We start from the raw sequence: 20,103 nt of genomic DNA, 5'->3' as shown, positions 1-20,103 counted from the left end.
CTTACCTGGAACTGATGATTCAGAAACTTGTCAATTTCTTGGAGCTCCAACGCTCCCCTTTTTCAGTGTATCCCTGAAAATTATCATCCTTAAACGATTTCCCTGTTACCTAGGCAGGGCATGGGGATAAATTCAACTTTGGGAAACTTCTTGACTTGAGCCCAGCCTTGAAGTTTTATTAAAACACTGGATAAGTCAAATTTATATCAATTACTGATATAAAGGAGTTCAGTTTGAATTTGATATAACTATTGCCATCTGGAGTTTAATCAAAAGAACCTTTTTTACACATTATCTTTGTTAAAGCAATAATAAAATACTACTGAATCATCTGCAGATTACATCCATTTGAATTGTTTTTACCAATTATTGTATAAACAGTTTTGGATTAATCAATAATCAATAATGTTGAAACTCAGAGCTTGACTCAAAACTCTAGCAATATTACTAGTTTTATTTAAATACTCAAATAAATATATGATAAATTATATATAATGATAGATTTTAATATTAGAATGAAATAAAAATTACATGAATAAATTTTTGTTATAGATTTATTATGATTTTATTTTTATTATAGACAACAATTATATATCAGCATCAAAAATAAGTATATCAAGGAATATTATAATCAATAATCAAAATGTTTAAATGATATTTAGTTATTACAATATTAATCGCACACAAAAATAAGTTTTATTGTTGTTATTATCATAAAATGATGCACAGATATGGTTTGAATTATTTTAATTTTTCGAGTCCATGTACATAATATGTATCGATTATAAATAATTGATGCTGTCAATTTTTTTTTTTAAATAACAAATAAAAATGAACACCTATATCTACATGTTTTAAAATTGTACTCAATTATTCTACCTTAAATTTGACTTTGATGTAGTAGAAATACATCAAAAGATACCAAATACATCAATTTTTTTTTTTTATTACACAATATTTTTGGGAAACTTTTTCTAAATATAAATTATAACTAGATGAACTACTTAATTTTTTGATATTATATCTATAAAAATACGTACTATTTTAAAATAAATTCATTCCAAGTCTGGATTGTGTAAAATATTCATAAATTTGATTTAGAAAAACTATTTCAATCATTCGTTTCATTTAATGAAAAAATTATAGTGCAATATTATCATAATAAACTAATCTAACTATGAATGAGTATTTAATTCATTATAAAATTATAATTTAATGATCTAACTTGAAAACAGTGAATAACATCATTAAATTATTCTTTTTAAATATAATGAGATTTATAATTGCTTAATGGAATTGTCATCATAACAATTGTACACGATAATTCGATATCTCATTCAAAAATAGATTTAACGAATTTTCTCTGTATTCAAGTATAATAATATTACCAACATCCACTCTATATTTACAATAACCATGACAGGAACATTTATGAGTAGATAACTACATGTATACTGTTACAATTACTCCACATTTGTACACTAAGATAATACAACGAACATTATTTGCTATGAGAAACAGTTCATATAATAAAATTATCATATAGTAAGCTTCATACAAGCAATGCTTTTCGTTGTTTATCTTAAATAATCTCCAATAGTTATCGATGAAAATACTAAAAACAATAAAATCGCCACAATCGATAATAAATCAGCCTAATATGGTATCAAGTCTCTGCTGGACTTGCTCCAAAATACTATCATTCAATGAACTTTGACGACGTCTGGTTTTCTTTTCAATTTGATAAAAACTGCTAAATTATTAATGTAAAAAATATTTAAAATCTGAATTAAAATAAAAAGTGAATCGAGTTGATGACTAGAGTTAAAATCGTTTGATTTTATATTCTATAATTAGAGCCTTGATCTATCTTGAGTCTGCCTGTCATTAGTATGTAATTTTATATTTGACAATAATATATCTACTGTCAAATATAAAAATTTCAGTTCAAAATTATTAAGGAATTAATTTGTTGATTACAATTGAAAAAATCAGTGATATTAATATTTTCCAGTTCAACATATTTCATATGCATATATAAAAAAATTATTGTAATCAATAAAAAGCTTATTCTATGTAAAATGATGAACTGTGAGACTTATCTAAGGATCAATTTATCATTAATTGATCCCCTTCAATCCATTTTATAATATTCATTAAGATTTCATACTTAAAATCTAATCTATTTCATTACTGATAAGATATTTGTCTAAACATGCTACTAATTTCTTCAATTGTTTTGTTTTTCGTTTCTGGTACTTTCTTCCAAATGAAAACTGTGAAAAGAGCTTGAATGACAACAAAAATTATAAATACATTTGTATCTAAAAGTTTTGTCAACGGCAGGAATGATACAGTGACGATGAAGTTAGCTCCCCAGTTAACAGCAATAGCTATTGAAGTAGCGACAGGTCTTGCTGATTGATTGAAGAGTTCGGAGACTAAGAACCAAGGTATGCTTCCGGGTCCAATGGCAAAAATAACCACAAACATGATGACGAAAATGATAGAACAGTAAGATGCTGCTGCGTTGCCCTTGAAAAGATAATTATCGTCATTAATATTACCATTCATATACTTGTAATATTAAATAATTGTAAGAATGTTATTTTATAAACTTACTGATTGAGCATAACCGATGCAAATAGTGAGTAAAGCTGTATCAATCACCATTCCACCAAAACCGATTAAAAGCAGAGTCTTACGTCCGTATTTTTCAACAAGTACGAGAGATACTAGAGTCATTAAAACATTCATAGCTCCAACACCAAGTGTTGCTGATTGAGCTGCTTCTCCTAAACCTGCCAATCTGAATATTTTATCTGAGAAGAACATGACAGCGTTGATACCAGAGAGTTGTTGAGCCAACATCACCATCAAAGATATAATCAATGGAATTCTCAAAGCTGGATTAACTAGTATTTCTTTTAATGTAACTTTCGGTACTAATTTCATAGATTCATATTCAGATTTCATTTCTTCCATTTCTTCGTAAACTTCATTAGTATTCCGAAGCCATGATAGTGCTCTTTGGGCATCTACTTCTCGTCCCTTGCTGAGTAACAGATACTTTGGACTTTCTGGACAAATCGGTAGAGTAGCACATTGGAAGATAGCTGGTATAATAGTTAAGCAGAGCAAAAGTGGCCAATGTTCGACTGTTCCAAAGAGTTTATCCATACTCAAAATTTGTGCGACTAAGATAGAAATGGTGATAATAAGTTGATAAACTGTGCCAACAGCTCCTCGCAAATGCATTGGTGATATTTCTGCTAGATACATAGGTGTTAGTCCAGCATTAAATCCAGCATTTATACCGATTACAAGTCGACCAATTATAATCATTTCATAACTGCCAGCTATTTTACAGAATCCCTCAAAAAGCACAGTTATGAGAACTAGAATATTATTGAGTAGAAGACCTCCTTTGCGTCCAAAATTATCAGCTATCGTACCGACTAGAGCTCCACCAATCATACCACCAATGCAAAAAATAGAAACTGCGATTGACCATATTCCTGTTACTTCGTCTTCAGTAACTGTTTCATTAGTTCTATTAGATTTAACTTCACCAATCCATGTTTTTATTATCTAAAAGAGTAAACAACTGGTATTAAACACCAAGTAACTCAAACACATAAATATAATGATGTATTGAATAAATTATTCTTACCTCTTGGGGTGAATTAACAACACCAGTATTATAACCATGTTGAAATGCCGAACCCAATGCCGCGGCAGTGATTGCAAACAACAACCGAGCATTTAGACCCTGTAATAAAACATAGAAATAATTCAGTTAAGCTAAACGATTATATATGAGAAGAAAAGAATGTGTACAGCAATTTTAGAGTTTGTTTGATAGGTCAAATGGCCTTTGAAACTGGATCCTCATCATTCAATTAAATTCATCACGTACAAGATTCATCAGTGACTTTCTAGGTAGAACAATTGAGTTTATTGATGTTAATTTACTATGTACCAAATATAGAGAGACTCTAAGACTCTAATATCGCCAACAATATATCATCATTTTATTAGAGATAATAAAATACTCAAATATATCCTGAATAAACCATTTTTCTTAAATTGACATATAATAGCATATAATTGTCATGGATATACTGAATTCTATCAACATATACATCAATTGCAAATTAAATGATATAAAACATTTCGGATATACAATTGCTATATTGTAGTTTAATACAATTATTACTTGATAATGAAGTTTCAAAGTCAATAATTAAATATACCACCATTACCTTTAATATGCTCAGAAACTCGTAAAAATTCATTTTCAATTCAAATGTATTTTTTAATTGAATTTTTTCCTTTACAATGAGAAAGGTTAAAAATATTCTAGATTTTACTTGTTTTTATTTTTCTTCTACAAAAACTGACTTTACTATATAAATTTAAAAAATGAAGTTAAATTATTTGTAGAATGTTTCCAATAATAATAAAAGAAAAACTAATTTATTTTTTAATATGAAATAAAACATCAAAGTTTATTATTGTATGGCTAAAAATATCATACCGCTCTTCGAATGTATGGCATTGCGAATCATCAAAGAATAACTTGAGAGTGTTGAAAAAAAAATGTACTTTTTTACTCTAAACTTGAAGAATTTAAAATTCAAAAAAATCACTTATCCTTTTCCGCTCTCGATATAGCACGTGTAATGTCAAAGACTGCCGGGTCGACACCCTGTTAACGCTCTTATATATTATATATACATAAACTACTACTATCAAATTATTTGCAGACAATCAAATTACTCACATAGTGAGTATGAACGTCATTTATGATAATGAATAGAATAATAAAGAAGCATAAAATTACAATATAACCTCTCAATGTTTATATAAATACATTCAGTGGATGGTATATTGGTATAAAACTGTCCCAAGTTGTAAAAAATATTGAAACAAATTCATTTTATATTGAATATTAATTAAATAAATATAAAAAATGACTTGTAATAATTGAATAAAAAAAAATACTTGTTCTATTTTAAATTTAAATGCATCATTATGTAAATGATGTTGGAAAGTGGTTTAAATGAAATATAATATTCTAAAAATTATTGGAATTGATGATTCAAGTGTACACCGCTTTGAAGATGATCTTTCACAATGAAATTTAATCAAAGAGGAGTCATGATCCCAAAATTCATGTCATTATCTAAATAAAAAGAAATTTGATTAGATAATTAGAGCGTATTAATAAAATATAAAATTTCACCATATTAGTTAAATTGTTAATTAAACATATCAATTATTTTTAAATGATTACCTGAATATTATTATATACAGACAATTATTTATAATGTACGTGTCATATGATCGTTTAAATGAGAAAAAAAAAATACAACAGCACGTGTAAAGAATTCATGGTAGTCAGCTAAAAAATTTCCGATACATTGTCATAATTTTTTTATGCAACAAGAATGTGTATATGTATTATAAGATATGTATATAAATATACACGTGGATAATAAGTGTATTCAAACTTTGAACTAACGTCACAAGTTTACTTTGATAAGATTACAGCTGTATTATAATTCAATTCTTCAATAAGTACAATGCCTGCTAAAGACATAATATATTCATATATCACTTTAATTATATAGACTAAATAATTGTAATCATTAGTTAAAATTCATTTTAATTGTTTTAATGAACATTAAACCTGTATCATAACCATCAAGTGCAATATAACCTCTCTTTAGTGAAAACATTCTTATGGCAAGGAAATTAACCTCTCTATTGTTGTAAGCATGGTGATCATGTAGGGATAAAAATGGTGGAGTAAACATTGGAATACAGATGTTTTTTGCCTGACAAGAATTACTGGAGGGGAACTATTATGCTGTATAGATATGTGTGTGTGGTAGTATCAGAATAGTTGGTGATGAATAACGAAAAAATTTCAAGAATGATGCAATACAAGTCGTGTCGTAGTAATGTACTCATGATAAATTAAATATGGTTTATTACTTGTGATAAAACGAAGGCTCGCTTTCATCATCTACCTCGCTATTGGCTGTTGTAAGAACAAGCCTTGTCGAGCCTCTTTTTACTTCTTTCTCTTTTCATTATCAGTTAATGACGTTAAATAAACCTATTATTTACATCAGAAATTTTCCTCAATCATCAAAATATGAATATTATAATTATTTTACTATTATTACTTGCTAATTGTTGTTAATGACTGTCGTTAAAAGCTTTTAATATAATGATAAGAAGAAAAAAATTTAAAATTTAAACAAATTTTCATATTTTTCTTTCAATATGAAGGAACTTTAAACTGCTAATTACTTCTTAATGGTTTTCAATCTTCAAAAGTATGAATAAACATTTTGATAATGAATTTACTTTTATCACTAATTAAATAATGAGCAATATGAATTCAAGATTTTAAGAGCATACATATTTTTTCATTTACTTGGAGATGATTAATGATATTTTGCATACATAGTTACTTTAATTATAATGTAAATAATTTGTTTAACAAACTTCAATACACTGCAGGTAATGTTATTTATTTTTCACTCTATATTCTTTATTCAATTTTCCTATCTTCAAATTTCCAATATAATTTTTCTCTTGTTTGTTTCAGTATCCTCATCCAGGCACTAGGATAATTCAATCAATAATATCGATTTTTTATTTATTTCACTGACAATCAATTATTTTTACAACAAGTAAACTGGTAGCAGTGATTTTATGCAATATTGTGGTAATACATGATAATAAACAAACCTGAATTGTCTGGAACATATTAAAAATTCTGAAGAATAATGATTTATCACATACACTAAATGATGATTGATTTGAAAAATCTACTTTGAAAAAAAAAAAAAAAACGTGTAACCAGTTATTAAAACTACAGTTACTAAGTCTTACTGAGACTTACTACTGTTGAAATTAGCTGTTTCTTGTTGGCAATATAGTGGGATTTCTCATACATGCACAAATGTAAACCACATGGAAAAATGACTCAATTGGTGAGCGTTGCCATTGGTGAGGAAGGTGTGCCGATCATATGAGCTTCTCATTGGTAGAAGCTAAGTCGAGCCTTCTGACAATACACGTGTATGTGCTTCTAACAATAGAAATACTACGCTTTTTTTTAATTTTTTTCTTTTAATCTGATAGCTGTTTATATCAAATATCTTTCTATTAAATTTGATTAATTACTATTATTAAATTTACCAGTGATATATACTTTGCTAATTTAATGGAATGATTGAATATAAGGTTGTAGAATCATCACTCTCGACATATCGGATTGAATAAAATACTCAAGTTAATTTTATTTTATCTTTTATATTCACTTCAGACTATGTAGTTTTTTCTTTTCAACAATATGACCTTCGTATCATGTTTCCAACCTGATCATGTTGGTTCCAGAATAAGAGCAATACAAGTAACATTAAAATAAAAAATGTCTATGGAATAATATTTAGATAACTTGACAATTTATTTTTAAATAAACGCAATAAATTTTTTTACGAGTTCAGAAAACCTTTAGTAGATAGAAAAAATTATAAATGGTATTGGCAAGGTGACTCAATAATGTAAAAATAAAAAGAATATTTAAATTTAAAAATCAAGTTTAAATATTTCAACTAATGACTTTCAAGAAGTACTCTTCTAAAGATTGTTTAGACCAGAATATATTGTGAAATTGTGATTGATATTATCAGTTAATTGTGCAAAATAATTAATATTCTAGACAGTCGATTCATTTTTATCTTAAAAATCATTTTTTTTTATCAAAACAATTTGTATTATCGTTTTGTTTGAAACCAATTAAGTGAAGAATGGATTATAATCGAATAAAATAGATGGACTGATTGTTAAATGATTAAATGAATACAATTATTCTTGAAGAAAATATCATAAAGAATAACTATTTGATAAAATATTTGGTTAATGTTGATTATTTTTCTTTGTGGAATTTTAGAAATTTGAGATGAAAAATGGAAATACCTTACATTATTATCTGAGTTTTAAAAAATTTAGAAGAATTTAATCTCTAACAGCTCATACGATCTTGATCTAGATCTAGATTTCAAAAAGAATGTTTCATACCTGATTAGGTAGATTGGAATTTTTAAAAGGGACAGAAAGAATAAAACTAAATATCAATCCACCAACAAAAATATGGAAATGAATCAGATAATTAAAATTCAAGCCATTTTTAGGGACTGCATCAAGCTTTCTACTTTCAAAGTTTAATTTAATGCTTATTGAATTATTTTTTTTCTTAATTTTATGATAGATTTATTCAGTGGCCTAATTATATTTACTTGGTATTATTTTTAGTATGGTAAGATAAGCTAGAAAGTAGTCGAAACCGGTTCGATAACCACATAAATACATTTGGCTAAAATTTGTATTGTATTTTAGTGCAATCAGATATTGTGAAATTTTTCATTCACTTTTTAAAAAGAAAACAGTGAAAGTTATTTTTCACTTTTTTTTATTTGAAGAAAAAAATTTATTTAACATAAAAAATTAAATAAATAATGTCAATAAATTTCATTTGAACAACATAAACATTTTATCTATTGATAGTGAAAAATTATATTCGATGCAGTTTAATATGTAAAAATTTGTAATAAGATATGAAGTATTGTAAATTTTCTAGAGCTTATTGTTATATTAAAGAAATTAATACGCCTACCATTGTGATTATCTAAAGTCCACGAAGATAAATCTGAATAATAATTTGACCTATACTTGAATAAGTATGAATAAATTGTATTTAACTTTAAAATAAATTATATCTCTTCAACAAATGTAATTAATATGCTACAATAACCTGTCAAATTATTTTTATTAACAAATTATTTTTATAACTTTACTAATATTTCTAAATAATCACTAAAATTTGACTTTACTCATCAATATTTAATCAAATAAATTTAAATAAACAATGAAAAAAAATAGTAATTAATAAATAAAATAGAAGGCACTATAAATTGATAGAACCCAAAATAATTTAACAGAATAAGTCAAAACTAATTAAAAAAAAAAGAGTTTAAAAATCTACATCACCTTTATTGATGACATTTTTTCCTGCACTGAAAAACAGCCCATTTTGAAAAACAATTTAATCACTGAGACTATTTAAATAAAAAAAATTGACTTAAATAATGTATTAAAAATAGAAGAAATATTTTTAAAAATCAGCAAAATGAGATAATATTTTGGTCTGATGTACTCTGGATGATTGTCTCACACGAACTGCGTATCCGCAACATGCGAACGACGTTTATTAGTTGAAAGTCTGCTATACAGAGCAGACTACAGGTTTTGAGTGTACACACAATATTCGTGAACCCACAGCGGGAACCACCGTGAGATGGAATATTAAATGACTGAATGAATAAGTAAGATAGAAAACATTCCCTCACTCCAGCCCTTCTGTTCCCTCTCCGATCATTATTTTTATCTCACTCTTCCGTTCACATCAACTTGACAACTTTACAAATGTCCTCTATATACTCCCCTTTACTATATAATAATGACAGTTGGCTGTTACAACTTGACAATTCTGCAATTCAGTATATTGAACCTTGTATAGGTACTAGACAATCCAAGTGATCTATTCAAGTCACACTTTACCAATGAATAATAAAAAAGAAACTGTACATTCAGACAATGTGACTAACATAATAATTCAATTTTACATTTTTTTTTTTTTTTTTGTTATTTGATTAAATTAAATATTTCATTATCTTCATTATTTATTTATTTATTATTATCTGAAATTTTTTGTTAAGCTAATAGAAAGATGTGAGATGTACAAAGTAATTAACGGTTTAATGAGAAACAACAAAACGAATAGACAGGACATTTGTATACAGGTGTCTATACCAATTAGACTCAATTATCAGTTATAAATACATTGGTTAACATTCATATAAAAGTGACAAGATAATTTTGACTATTTACTTTAATTTGCTATTTAAAATATCACTCATTTCCGTATCTATTTATATCATACACTTTCCAAATAATTATTTCACTTTAATTATTACTATGATAAGAAATTCTTTTGAAAATATTCAAGAATATTTCAAAATACCACAAGGTAAGAAAAATTGACACTTTAAGTATGTTGTCGTATTTTGGACAATGAAACTATTGATAAGATGGAATAAACAATAAATAAACCTTCACGATTGTTGTAAAAATTAATATCTACTTGAACATAAAACATAATAGAATTGTTTCTTCCTAAGCAAATTATAGTAATTAAAGAGGAATTTTTTTTTTTAGTAATTTAAAATGATAAATTAATTTATATAATATGAAATGAAATTGATTAATGTAGAAACAGCTGAGGTGATGTTCATTTAATTTGGATGGTTTTGAAAATTTTCTGGCCTTCTTAATTTTATTTATCAAAAAATAATAAACTTGAATTTATAATTATGATAGTCTTTGATTTAATAATCAGTTTAAAGTTCAAGAATAATATTATATTATCTTAATTAAACTTTGACTGAAATAAATTCTACAAATGTGGTAATCAATTATCAAACCATTTGAGATTTTAATCGATATATATATATCAGTAAAAGATATAAAAGGTGTTGTCAGTGATTGATAAAAATTTATCGCATAGGTATATATGCGTCTAATAATACAAAGATAAATGCTGCTTTCCAGAAAGTTGATCAAAAATAGCCTACCAGTATATAAAAAAGAAAACATCAAACATGATTGATTTGAAATTTCATTTATCATTATGTGAAGATTTTTTTATAAATCAATGTAAATATACATTCTCTAATCTTTGTAATTGCTGGGAATAAGAAAAAGCAAGGAGCTTTATCACATCAATTATATGAGCAAACAACGCACCGTTTACATACATCAGATTGGCAATCTTATATCGAGAAGAGGAAAAAATACTTTCAATTATATCAGTTCAACTTTTTGATTATTTTCAAAATGTATGATAAAATTATATTACTGTTTAAAATAAGATATAAATATTTGAATGAAAAATTTAGCCAAGTTGATGCATTATTTAAGTCATAGTTATTTTTATCATTAAAGTATCTTTAATGTTGATCTATGTGATCTCTATATGAAGGAACATTCAGAGAAAATTTTACCATGATTTTAAATAATCAAGAAACAGACAGATACAAAGTATAGCAAAATTTATATCAGAACTTTTTCTATGCAATAAATGTTTTGATTTAGAATATAAATTTCTTCTTTGATTAGATTAGATTTTTTACGTAGCCATAAATCTGATCCTCTTTCTATTTATATTCATTTTGTTCCATTGCAATATTTCAGTGTATTTTTTACCATTTTTATGAACAGCTATTATTTTTATTTGATTATTTTGTATTCGAATAATAAATAATAACTAAAGATCTGAAATTTATTTTTAAAAAAAGTTATTAATTACAAAAATAACTGAACAATAAGGATGAATAGTTATTGATACATTGAAGCAAATATAAATTAAATAGAAATTTAATTCGATCTGTAGCTATATGAGAAATCTAATCTATTTACTATGTTTCAAATGATATTTATTTCAATACCTAATAAATATCACAATATGATGTTTTTTTAAATGAAAAAATACAACATAAAGTTCTAAATTATACAAAATGTCGTGATTCAACAGCATAGTAAGGTGAAAAGTTCAAAGTAAAATTTTCTCTGAATGTTGATCTAGGTACATGTCTGAATAAATTTTACTTACAGCTTCTTCCTTGCTTGTGGTTGCCTGATTGTAACAAATATTTTTAGTTATTAACAATGAATGATTAATACTAAAGGTTAGAAGTAAATTATAAAACACAATATCATACCTTAGATGTTGGAGCTAAAGCTGTAGGAGTACTAGGTTGTTCTTGAATATCCTCTTTAGACTAGATGTAAAAAAAAAATGTTAGATGATTGTTAGTAAATGAAACATGTTATTATTAATTTTTATAAAGTTAAAAACACTAATTTTAATGAATCAAAACTGATTTAAAAATCGATTGGATTTATTTAATTAATATGAAATTAATATTAAATAAAAATTACCTTGCCAACCTCCATGATTTGTGTGCTGCATAACACAGAAGTACGACTTAGTTTTTGGTATAAACTAAGAAATTACATCAAATTTATTTTATAATTCTTCATGCATTTTTAATTAAATAATACTAAAGCATATAAATAATCGATAATTATTGTTATGTTATTAAAAATGTATTAAAATGAATTTTTATAAAAGAATGAGTGATATTTATTTGATACACTTGAGTGTCTTAACTTCAATATTTACAATTTCTTTGTGAAAAAAGTAAAATTCATGAAATAAAATGACTTTGATACCATTGTCATTATCACAACTTAGGTCAAGTATATAAATGCAATTCAATGACTATACAAATTAAAATACTTTTTTTCATACTTAACTTTTAAATGGTCTAACTTGTATGAATATTTATAAATTATGTTAATTAACGTGATTATTAGTCGTGTGACAATTTTTATAATACTAATCTTATTCTTTCTTAAATGTTAAATAAAAATACAATGAAATATGTTAACTTAAAACATTATCCTATCTTCGTATCACGTAGAGGTGAAAAGGTCAAAGACATATCTACGACTTTTTCTTCAACTGAATGACCTTCACGTCATATAGAAAAAATATTATTTTTTAGCAACAGTTTAATGATGGAAAATTCTCTATGCTAACCAATAATCTATGTATAGATATATTTATAAACTAATAACAAGTTTATCATAATGGTCAATAGGTTTTTGTATAAATATGATTAAATCAGTGCAATATTTAAAAAATTTTCAAGATAACTTTAATTATATTCAAGTTCAAACGTTATATCATTATAAATAAAACTCATTCTATTCATTCTGATAATTAATAAATAGCATAAATTAATTTTGTATTGTTGAATTACGTTGAAAAGTATTAAATAAAAGTTATTCTTGACAGAACAATTTTATTCATTATCCATGTGATAGTTACATAACTATCAAGTATAATAAGAATTGAGAACATATTATTGTCAATATTCTTTGACTATCCACAATAACATCCACATCTGAATGTATTATTAATATCAAGTAACATCAATAATTCTTATCTATTTATTTCAATTTAACAACCAGATATTTATTTCATCAATCCATTCACTTTATCTGTAAATTAAATTATTTTTTCATTTACTAAACTATTTTTTAAATTAAACATCAAATAAACTATGAAAACACTTAGAATTTTGTATGAATTAATATTTAAAATATTATTGAATATTATACTTTATTATTTTTATTCAATAAAAAAGTAATATAGATGTTGGAAAAAATAATTTACTCACTTTTTCACCACTTACGTTTATGTCAGTAATTCAGACAGTACTGAGTTCGATTGTCTACTAAAATAATATTCTTTTTATTAGTACCACACAAACCACCCTAAATCGAATGGCGCAAGCGTTAATTCTAACCCTACTACCAACCAACCCTGCAGAGTATTTCAAATATTCTGCGCATTTGCCAACAACCCCTAAATATTTCGTCATCTAAATTAGAAAAAAAATCAGGATGCCATCCTTGCGTCATTGACTTTTTATCTCAGAACTCATCATGATTTCATCATTAATATTTTATCGAATATATTTTGGTAACTATGCATGAGCTATATAAATTAAACAATTTCATAAGTTTGATCATAAACCGTTTGATTTTCTATTTACTTTTAAATATTTAATGTTCAACGAATGGTTTTTAGACCAATTGGATAACAGGTTAACTTTTGTAACATTCAAGGTTTAAGAAGAGTTAAGTATGTGAATAGTAGAGCAATGATACGAAGTTAGCTGATGCAAACACGCGTCATGGTACGTCATAGATAGCCGGAGGGAGAACCAACGAGCCTCCTACACGCCCTTCAATATTCAACCAATAGAATAGTTGATATGAGTCGTGCCTTTCTGCACGTACAGTTTTCAACACTTTAATCGATAAAAAATTATATCGTAAGTTTGAGAATTTATGACGTAATATGTCTAGGAGTGATGGTATTTAACTGTAAACTCCAAGTCTGTTCCATACCTGTTGAATTGTATGTTCATAATTTCGAAAAAACTGATGCAATGTTTTATTTACTTAACAAACTATCACTATATTTTATTAAAATAGTATATTAATAAGTTTAAAGTAATAATCTTGTGTGTTTTGATTGATAGTTTGTCAGTATCAGTTATTGGGAAGATCAATTTATTTGTAATGTCATCATCTAGGGTGCAGACTTTGACTTTTCTTTAATGAGTATTGACTTATTAAGATCATTGAAAGATTAACTCACTCATCTATGAAGATAAGTTTTTAATTATAAATAATTTTACTTTTAATGATAATGAAATAAGTATATTAAAAATTATTTTTTATGAGAATGGAAATTAATTATTCATTTTTCAGGTAATAATAAAAATATTAATCTAACCAAACAAAAGTAATGATTTCTATGCAATCAGTGATAATCTTGGAATTAAGTCATATTATAAAATATTGTTAAAAGCTTAGTACATAAGATCTGGTTAAACAAGTTTTATCTTGACTACAAATACAAGTAAGAGTATAGTCAATACGATGGAAAGATGATGTATGTATGAACAAATCTATAAATAATATATTTTCAAATTTGTATAACAGTGATGTAATGTGATGGTGATGAGTTTTCTAGTTTTTAGCGGTGAAGGATTGTCATCGACATTGGTTGACTGTTACGCAACTGGATAATAGCAATTTATTGAACACAACGAGAAATATTTTCATGGTTCAAACGAGTATACTGACGTATTTACTAGACTATTATTGATAATCATAATTGATACATGTATATAATGGAAAAACTTCTATCTGCAATCGAAAAGTTTAAATGAAAAACTTGTGACATTTCAATCAAGCAAATTATCTTGAAAAAAAAAAAATTATTCAAAAGAACTTGTCAAGCTTTCAGAATAATACAATTGCGTTTGATAAATAATTATGCTAAAATTAAAAGAAAATATTAACCACAATGATTGCATAGAAACTGGATTTTTTTTTGTATCTACAAAGTATCAATTGACTGTCTTGATATTGTTATCATAAATATCAGTATTAAGTAATAAATCTAGATGATATAATTTATTATGAATTATCAGTTTTTCATATCTTTCAAAGAAAGAATTAGAGAAAGATAAAAAATGAAGTATAAGAAAAAACGAATGATCTGCCAACACGTGACAAAAATAAACTAACACACCTCTTAGATGAATCACATGCGTCATACATAGTTGTCTATCTTTCTTTTTTATTTCTTCAAGAAATTCTGCGAGTTATACCTAAGTGACCTCTGCAGATCATTTGCTTACACGGCATATATTCTTGACGTGAGTCTAAGCACGAGACTTTGGTGTCTTAATATCAAACTTGTTGGCGATTTTCCCTCTCATCAATAGCAACATGAGATGAAGGACATGATAATATTTTAAATTTATTCATTGATCAATAACTCATTGAATAGATTTTATCAAAAAACTTACTGCTCTTGCTGATAAAGGAATAGTAGTTTCTCTAGCATAAATTGGAGCATCCAGATCAGTGACACTGCTACTAATACTTGGTGCTCTCGAACTATTTCCTGGTACTGTCAGTTGTGTTGGTCTCAATGGATGAGATTCAGCAATAAAACCTTCACCAAAATCATCATCATCTCTCTCCATCGTCATTAACTGGAAACCCACTAAATAAACATAAATAATCAAATAATGAATGAATATTTTAAATATTTTTTAAACAATAATTTCAAAAGAAAATAAGGTTGCAATATAGTAATGTATCCGCTTTCCCTGTCAAGAATTTGGCATGGAATCAAGGCTAGTAACCCCTTGACACTTCTATTGGTCTATGATACTTTGCAGTTGCAAATCATTGAGGTTACTCGGTAGTAAATGAATCTGACCACACAAAGTACAAATAAATGCTAATAAATAATAAATCTTGAATAATTCGAATTTTTTGTTGATATATTATAATTGAATTAAACTAAACTATACATTGAGTTGAAATTTAAATTTGCCAGACCACTATTTTTCAATTGGCCTGTTGAGATTGAAAGCATTTATTTTTAAAGGGTTTAAGACCATTATCAGATTGTATATTTAAAGAAACGATTCATCACAATTATCAAGATTATTAATAAATCAATTAATTTTTTATATTTTATGTTTAATTTTTTTTTTTTTTAAATAGTGAACAATAACCTTGACCCACCAAGACATTAATAAATGATAAATATTTCGTTGTACTTACGTTGATTTTCTCTGAAATGAGTCATTGATGATGCTGTTGATCTCCACCCACGTTATCAAACAGATAAACCTGTAAATATAAGACACCAGAATAGTTAATTAAATTCGCACTGATGATTGAATTTGTAATGATATCAAGAATAATCATAATGTTACACGTGGTTCATCACACGAGTTTCATCACATGTCTCTTGCGAAATATTTTTTTTGTGGATGCTGATGTCTGTTAAAAGAAATAATTTATTCACCATTTATATCCTTTACATACAGGATAATATTATATTATTTTATTTAATAATCATCTTAAAAAAAAAAATATTATCAAGATACTCATGTGTATTTGAGAAATTATGTAGAACATCAATTTACGTCATTTTAAAATTTCATTTGTCGTTAAAATTAGCATTTCATTGCGTATTTGAATACTCGTTAAATTCTCAGATGCATTTAAAATGTATTTATTGAATGAATTAAATATTTTTATGACAATAATTAAAATGAATAAATATCAGAAGAAATTTATGCAACAGACATAAGAAACTAGTAATTAAAATGAAAAATTTTTATACTTGTTTTTACGATTATTCTATTAAATAACTTGAAACCTTAGGAGATAAATAGGTATATCAATTATTATTAAACATCTGCAAGTAATCAGAAATAATAAAAGTATCCTTGGACAAATCATTCCTTCATTACCTCGTGTAATCTTTAGTTTCGCAGTTGCTGAAGATGAAGAAATCGTCGGTTTTTCTTACCGGCGATTCCAGTAACTTATCCAGAAATAACACAAGCTCTATCAAGATTATTTTTGTCTCAGAAACAGTGGCAAAAAAAAAGTGAGTGAAAAATATGTTTTATAATGTGGGAGTCAAAGTAAACACGCTGGTGTTCTATTCTTAAAATTTTGAATGAAAGATAAAAGAAAACGAAAACCAGGATAATGATATACCCGCACTGACACAATATGTTCTTGAGACTGAGCTAGAGGACGCGCTTCGTCGCGACGTCGTCGTCGGCTAAAGAAAACGTAATCGTGTCTTACAGACAAACTGCTGACTATTTGCAAGCTAGATTTAATTTTAACGCGCGTGTTGTCGTCGTCAGACGAGCCTCCGCCTTTTAAAAGTTCTGTACATACTCTATTGCAATCTATCTTATAGACATAAGAGACTAGATGACCAATTGATTACTTGCCGAGTGTTACAATTGATTTCACCCTGCATTTATTGCGTATGCTATAAGTTTTTCTTACTCATAAGACTTAAAGAATAAGTCAAAGAATTTCTTAAGATACTTTAGCGTGCAAGGCTTTATTATAAGTCGCTAAATTTATTTCAAGACTGGCGCCACTTTGTAATTAAACGTATACATCAGTTTGAATATTAATTCTAGATTGTTTTTCTGATTTGTATTGTTTTCAAGATTGATAATCACTCTACTTTATGTCAATAATAATTAAAAATTAAGTCATTTTAACTATTGTCTGTTACATAAACTTTTCAAAAATTCAATTGTATCATATTGATTATCAATTGATGATGATCTTTAATTGTTATCTTCTTAATCAAAACTTGTTGATGATTTACGTATAACATTAGTCTATATGATTTAGTAATATAAAAAATTACGTCAGCCGCGTAGATGAATCAAATTTGTAGACTCAGCAACATTCTTTTACAGCGTTTTATTATATTATTTTTTAGTTTTATTTTTTAATCTATAAAAAAAACACATAAATAAATATTTTTATGTATAATAAATAACATAATTTCTATCATGAAAAAATTATATTCATAAAATTTTTTAATACATTATCGATCTTGTTCTTTTTGCTGATCTGCAAAAATTCGATCAAGAATCATCTGACACTGTTCAATTTCATCAGTTGCTTTTTCTAATGTCAAATTCTCCAAGTGTCGTTCTAAGGTACTTTTCAATGATAATTCAGGTCTTCGGCATTCTCTTAATGCATGTAAATTATTATCAGCTGTCAAACTGTTCAATATACTTAGCAACGCATCTCTGAAAATGTATACAACAAAAGTGTTATTTATTTTATTCCATGTAATTCTATTTGTTGGTCAATAATTTAATTACCTGATTTCTGGTGCAACATCACTGGAAGCTAACAATGCAGAAGCTTGTTCAATTATTCCCATTTTAATAAAAGATGATCTAATCGAATGCGCATTTTCTTTACTACACAAAGCTGAAATTAAGAATGCTGATTTGATCTGTAATTTTTGTATCGAACTTTGCATTGCTCTTATTAACACAGAATATCCATCATTGACATCCATATATTTTAAAGATAAAGCATTTCCTCTGACAATACCTACAGAAAAAAAAGATAAATTTAACATACATTTTTAGTATGACAATTATAAGAAAATAAATGTTATATTTACAAGAAATAGCATAAAGAGCTTTAATTTTAGCTTGATCTGATGGATCCGTGTCAACCATACTCAATAATATCGGTACCAAACCCATTTGTAGTATTTTATCTTGACAATAAGGATTGTTTTGAGTTAATTCTGCAATGACATCAGCCGCTTTCCACCTTATGCTATCATGTGGAGAATTCAGACAAGCTCCAAGTATGCCGAAGCCTCCGATTTTATAAAAATCAACTGCAACATCCATGCTGTCCACATAACTAGCAATACATTCGAGAGCAGTTTCATACTCGGTTGCATCATCCTCTGATCTTAATTCCATCACATTTGATAGGATTTTTATAGATTTCTTCAATTCTTCTATCACATTGACAGTTAGTGAATTGAGGGCATCATTTAAAAATTTCTTTCGCTGAAATATATCGAAAATAAATGAAATTAGAACTTTTTATTTACTTCAATTTCAAATACTCGATTAATAAAGTGTTGGTAAATCTCTAAAACTGCTTACATTCAAAGTAGTCTAACACCTTCTTAGGGAGTATTAAAACTCTACCAACAGAGTCTTATTATATAACGTTATGTATACTATTTGCCATAAGAATAACTTACTTCTTCATCTAAAGGTTGAAAATGTGATTCATGAGGAGCATCTTCATTTTTTGTAGCATCCATAGCGAATTTTAAAAGCCCATGAAGACTTGTTGGTTGTCGAGGTTGATTTTCCATGACGGTTACTGGTGTTGGAGATGGTGGTGCTTGAATGGAAAGTGGTCGACTATTACTATTACTACTTTCAGTTTTTGATTTATCTTTATCCTCCATATTTTGATGTCTGAAATATAGATCAACGTTGAATTTCGTTTATGCCCATCAAGCAAATTTCGGTGTGATGTAATTATCATTGAAATTGATAGTTAGCTAACTCTAACTTTAAATAAGCCGTTGATTATTTGTTTACACTTGTTAATTTATAGTTATATTACATTTTAATTTATGAAATTTAATATAACCATAATAATTTAATAAATATAACTAACTAAGAGTAAAGAAAAACTTTAACTGAAAACATGAGATTAAAAAAATGATGATAAATTCAATAAACGTTACTTACTATTAATATTTTATTGAATATTTCGATAAAATCTCACAGAATATACTTGTTGATAATTGAAATAAAATTTTAGCCTTATGACAGTTGTTTTTACAATAATAACCAATACATGAAAATTAATTACGTCTGTAGAGAATGTTTGTGTCTGTATAGAATATTCCAGACGTTTTAAAAATATTCCATGCCATCTAACGACTCTGTTAAAAGTTTATAAAGATCA

At 26.5% G+C, this 20,103-nt stretch overlaps 2 protein-coding genes across 8 annotated transcripts; both read right to left on the bottom strand.

Moving 5' to 3' along the window:
- Window positions 1–1,125: 1,125 nt before the first annotated feature.
- LOC118075058 (solute carrier family 2, facilitated glucose transporter member 1-like) lies at window positions 1,126–18,016 on the bottom strand. 6 transcript variants are annotated; one of them, XM_035096668.1, is made up of 7 exons: window positions 13,389–13,453; window positions 12,082–12,106; window positions 11,862–11,921; window positions 11,753–11,776; window positions 3,674–3,772; window positions 2,623–3,591; window positions 1,126–2,535 (listed from the first exon to the last, which is right to left on the bottom strand). In XM_035096668.1, the coding sequence occupies exons 2-7, from the start codon at window positions 12,094–12,096 to the stop codon at window positions 2,191–2,193; spliced, it is 1,512 nt and encodes a 503-aa protein (XP_034952559.1). In that variant the 5' UTR covers window positions 12,097–12,106; window positions 13,389–13,453; the 3' UTR covers window positions 1,126–2,190. The 6 variants fall into 6 exon arrangements, with proteins under 6 accessions (XP_034952559.1, XP_034952560.1, XP_034952558.1 ...); XM_035096669.1 differs by having other exon boundaries at window positions 13,404–13,424; XM_035096667.1 differs by lacking the exons at window positions 11,753–11,776; window positions 11,862–11,921; window positions 12,082–12,106; window positions 13,389–13,453 and adding exons at window positions 15,600–15,799; window positions 16,369–16,437; window positions 17,999–18,016.
- LOC118075059 (hsp70-binding protein 1) lies at window positions 17,976–20,072 on the bottom strand. Of its 2 annotated transcripts, XM_035096673.1 has the most exons (6): window positions 19,884–20,071; window positions 19,382–19,604; window positions 18,779–19,181; window positions 18,468–18,705; window positions 18,181–18,392; window positions 17,976–18,087 (listed from the first exon to the last, which is right to left on the bottom strand). In XM_035096673.1, the coding sequence occupies exons 2-5, from the start codon at window positions 19,592–19,594 to the stop codon at window positions 18,182–18,184; spliced, it is 1,065 nt and encodes a 354-aa protein (XP_034952564.1). In that variant the 5' UTR covers window positions 19,595–19,604; window positions 19,884–20,071; the 3' UTR covers window positions 17,976–18,087; window position 18,181. The 2 variants fall into 2 exon arrangements, with proteins under 2 accessions (XP_034952564.1, XP_034952565.1); XM_035096674.1 differs by lacking the exon at window positions 17,976–18,087 and having other exon boundaries at window positions 18,139–18,392; window positions 19,884–20,072.
- Window positions 20,073–20,103: the final 31 nt, after the last annotated feature.

This window comes from Chelonus insularis, unplaced genomic scaffold, assembly GCF_013357705.1.
Source record: "Chelonus insularis isolate UGA/USDA-ARS -01 unplaced genomic scaffold, ASM1335770v1 contig_145_pilon, whole genome shotgun sequence".
Taxonomy (NCBI): domain Eukaryota; kingdom Metazoa; phylum Arthropoda; class Insecta; order Hymenoptera; family Braconidae; genus Chelonus; species Chelonus insularis.
Note: the sequence above shows the minus strand (reverse complement) of the source record. Positions and strands in the feature narration are given on the sequence as shown.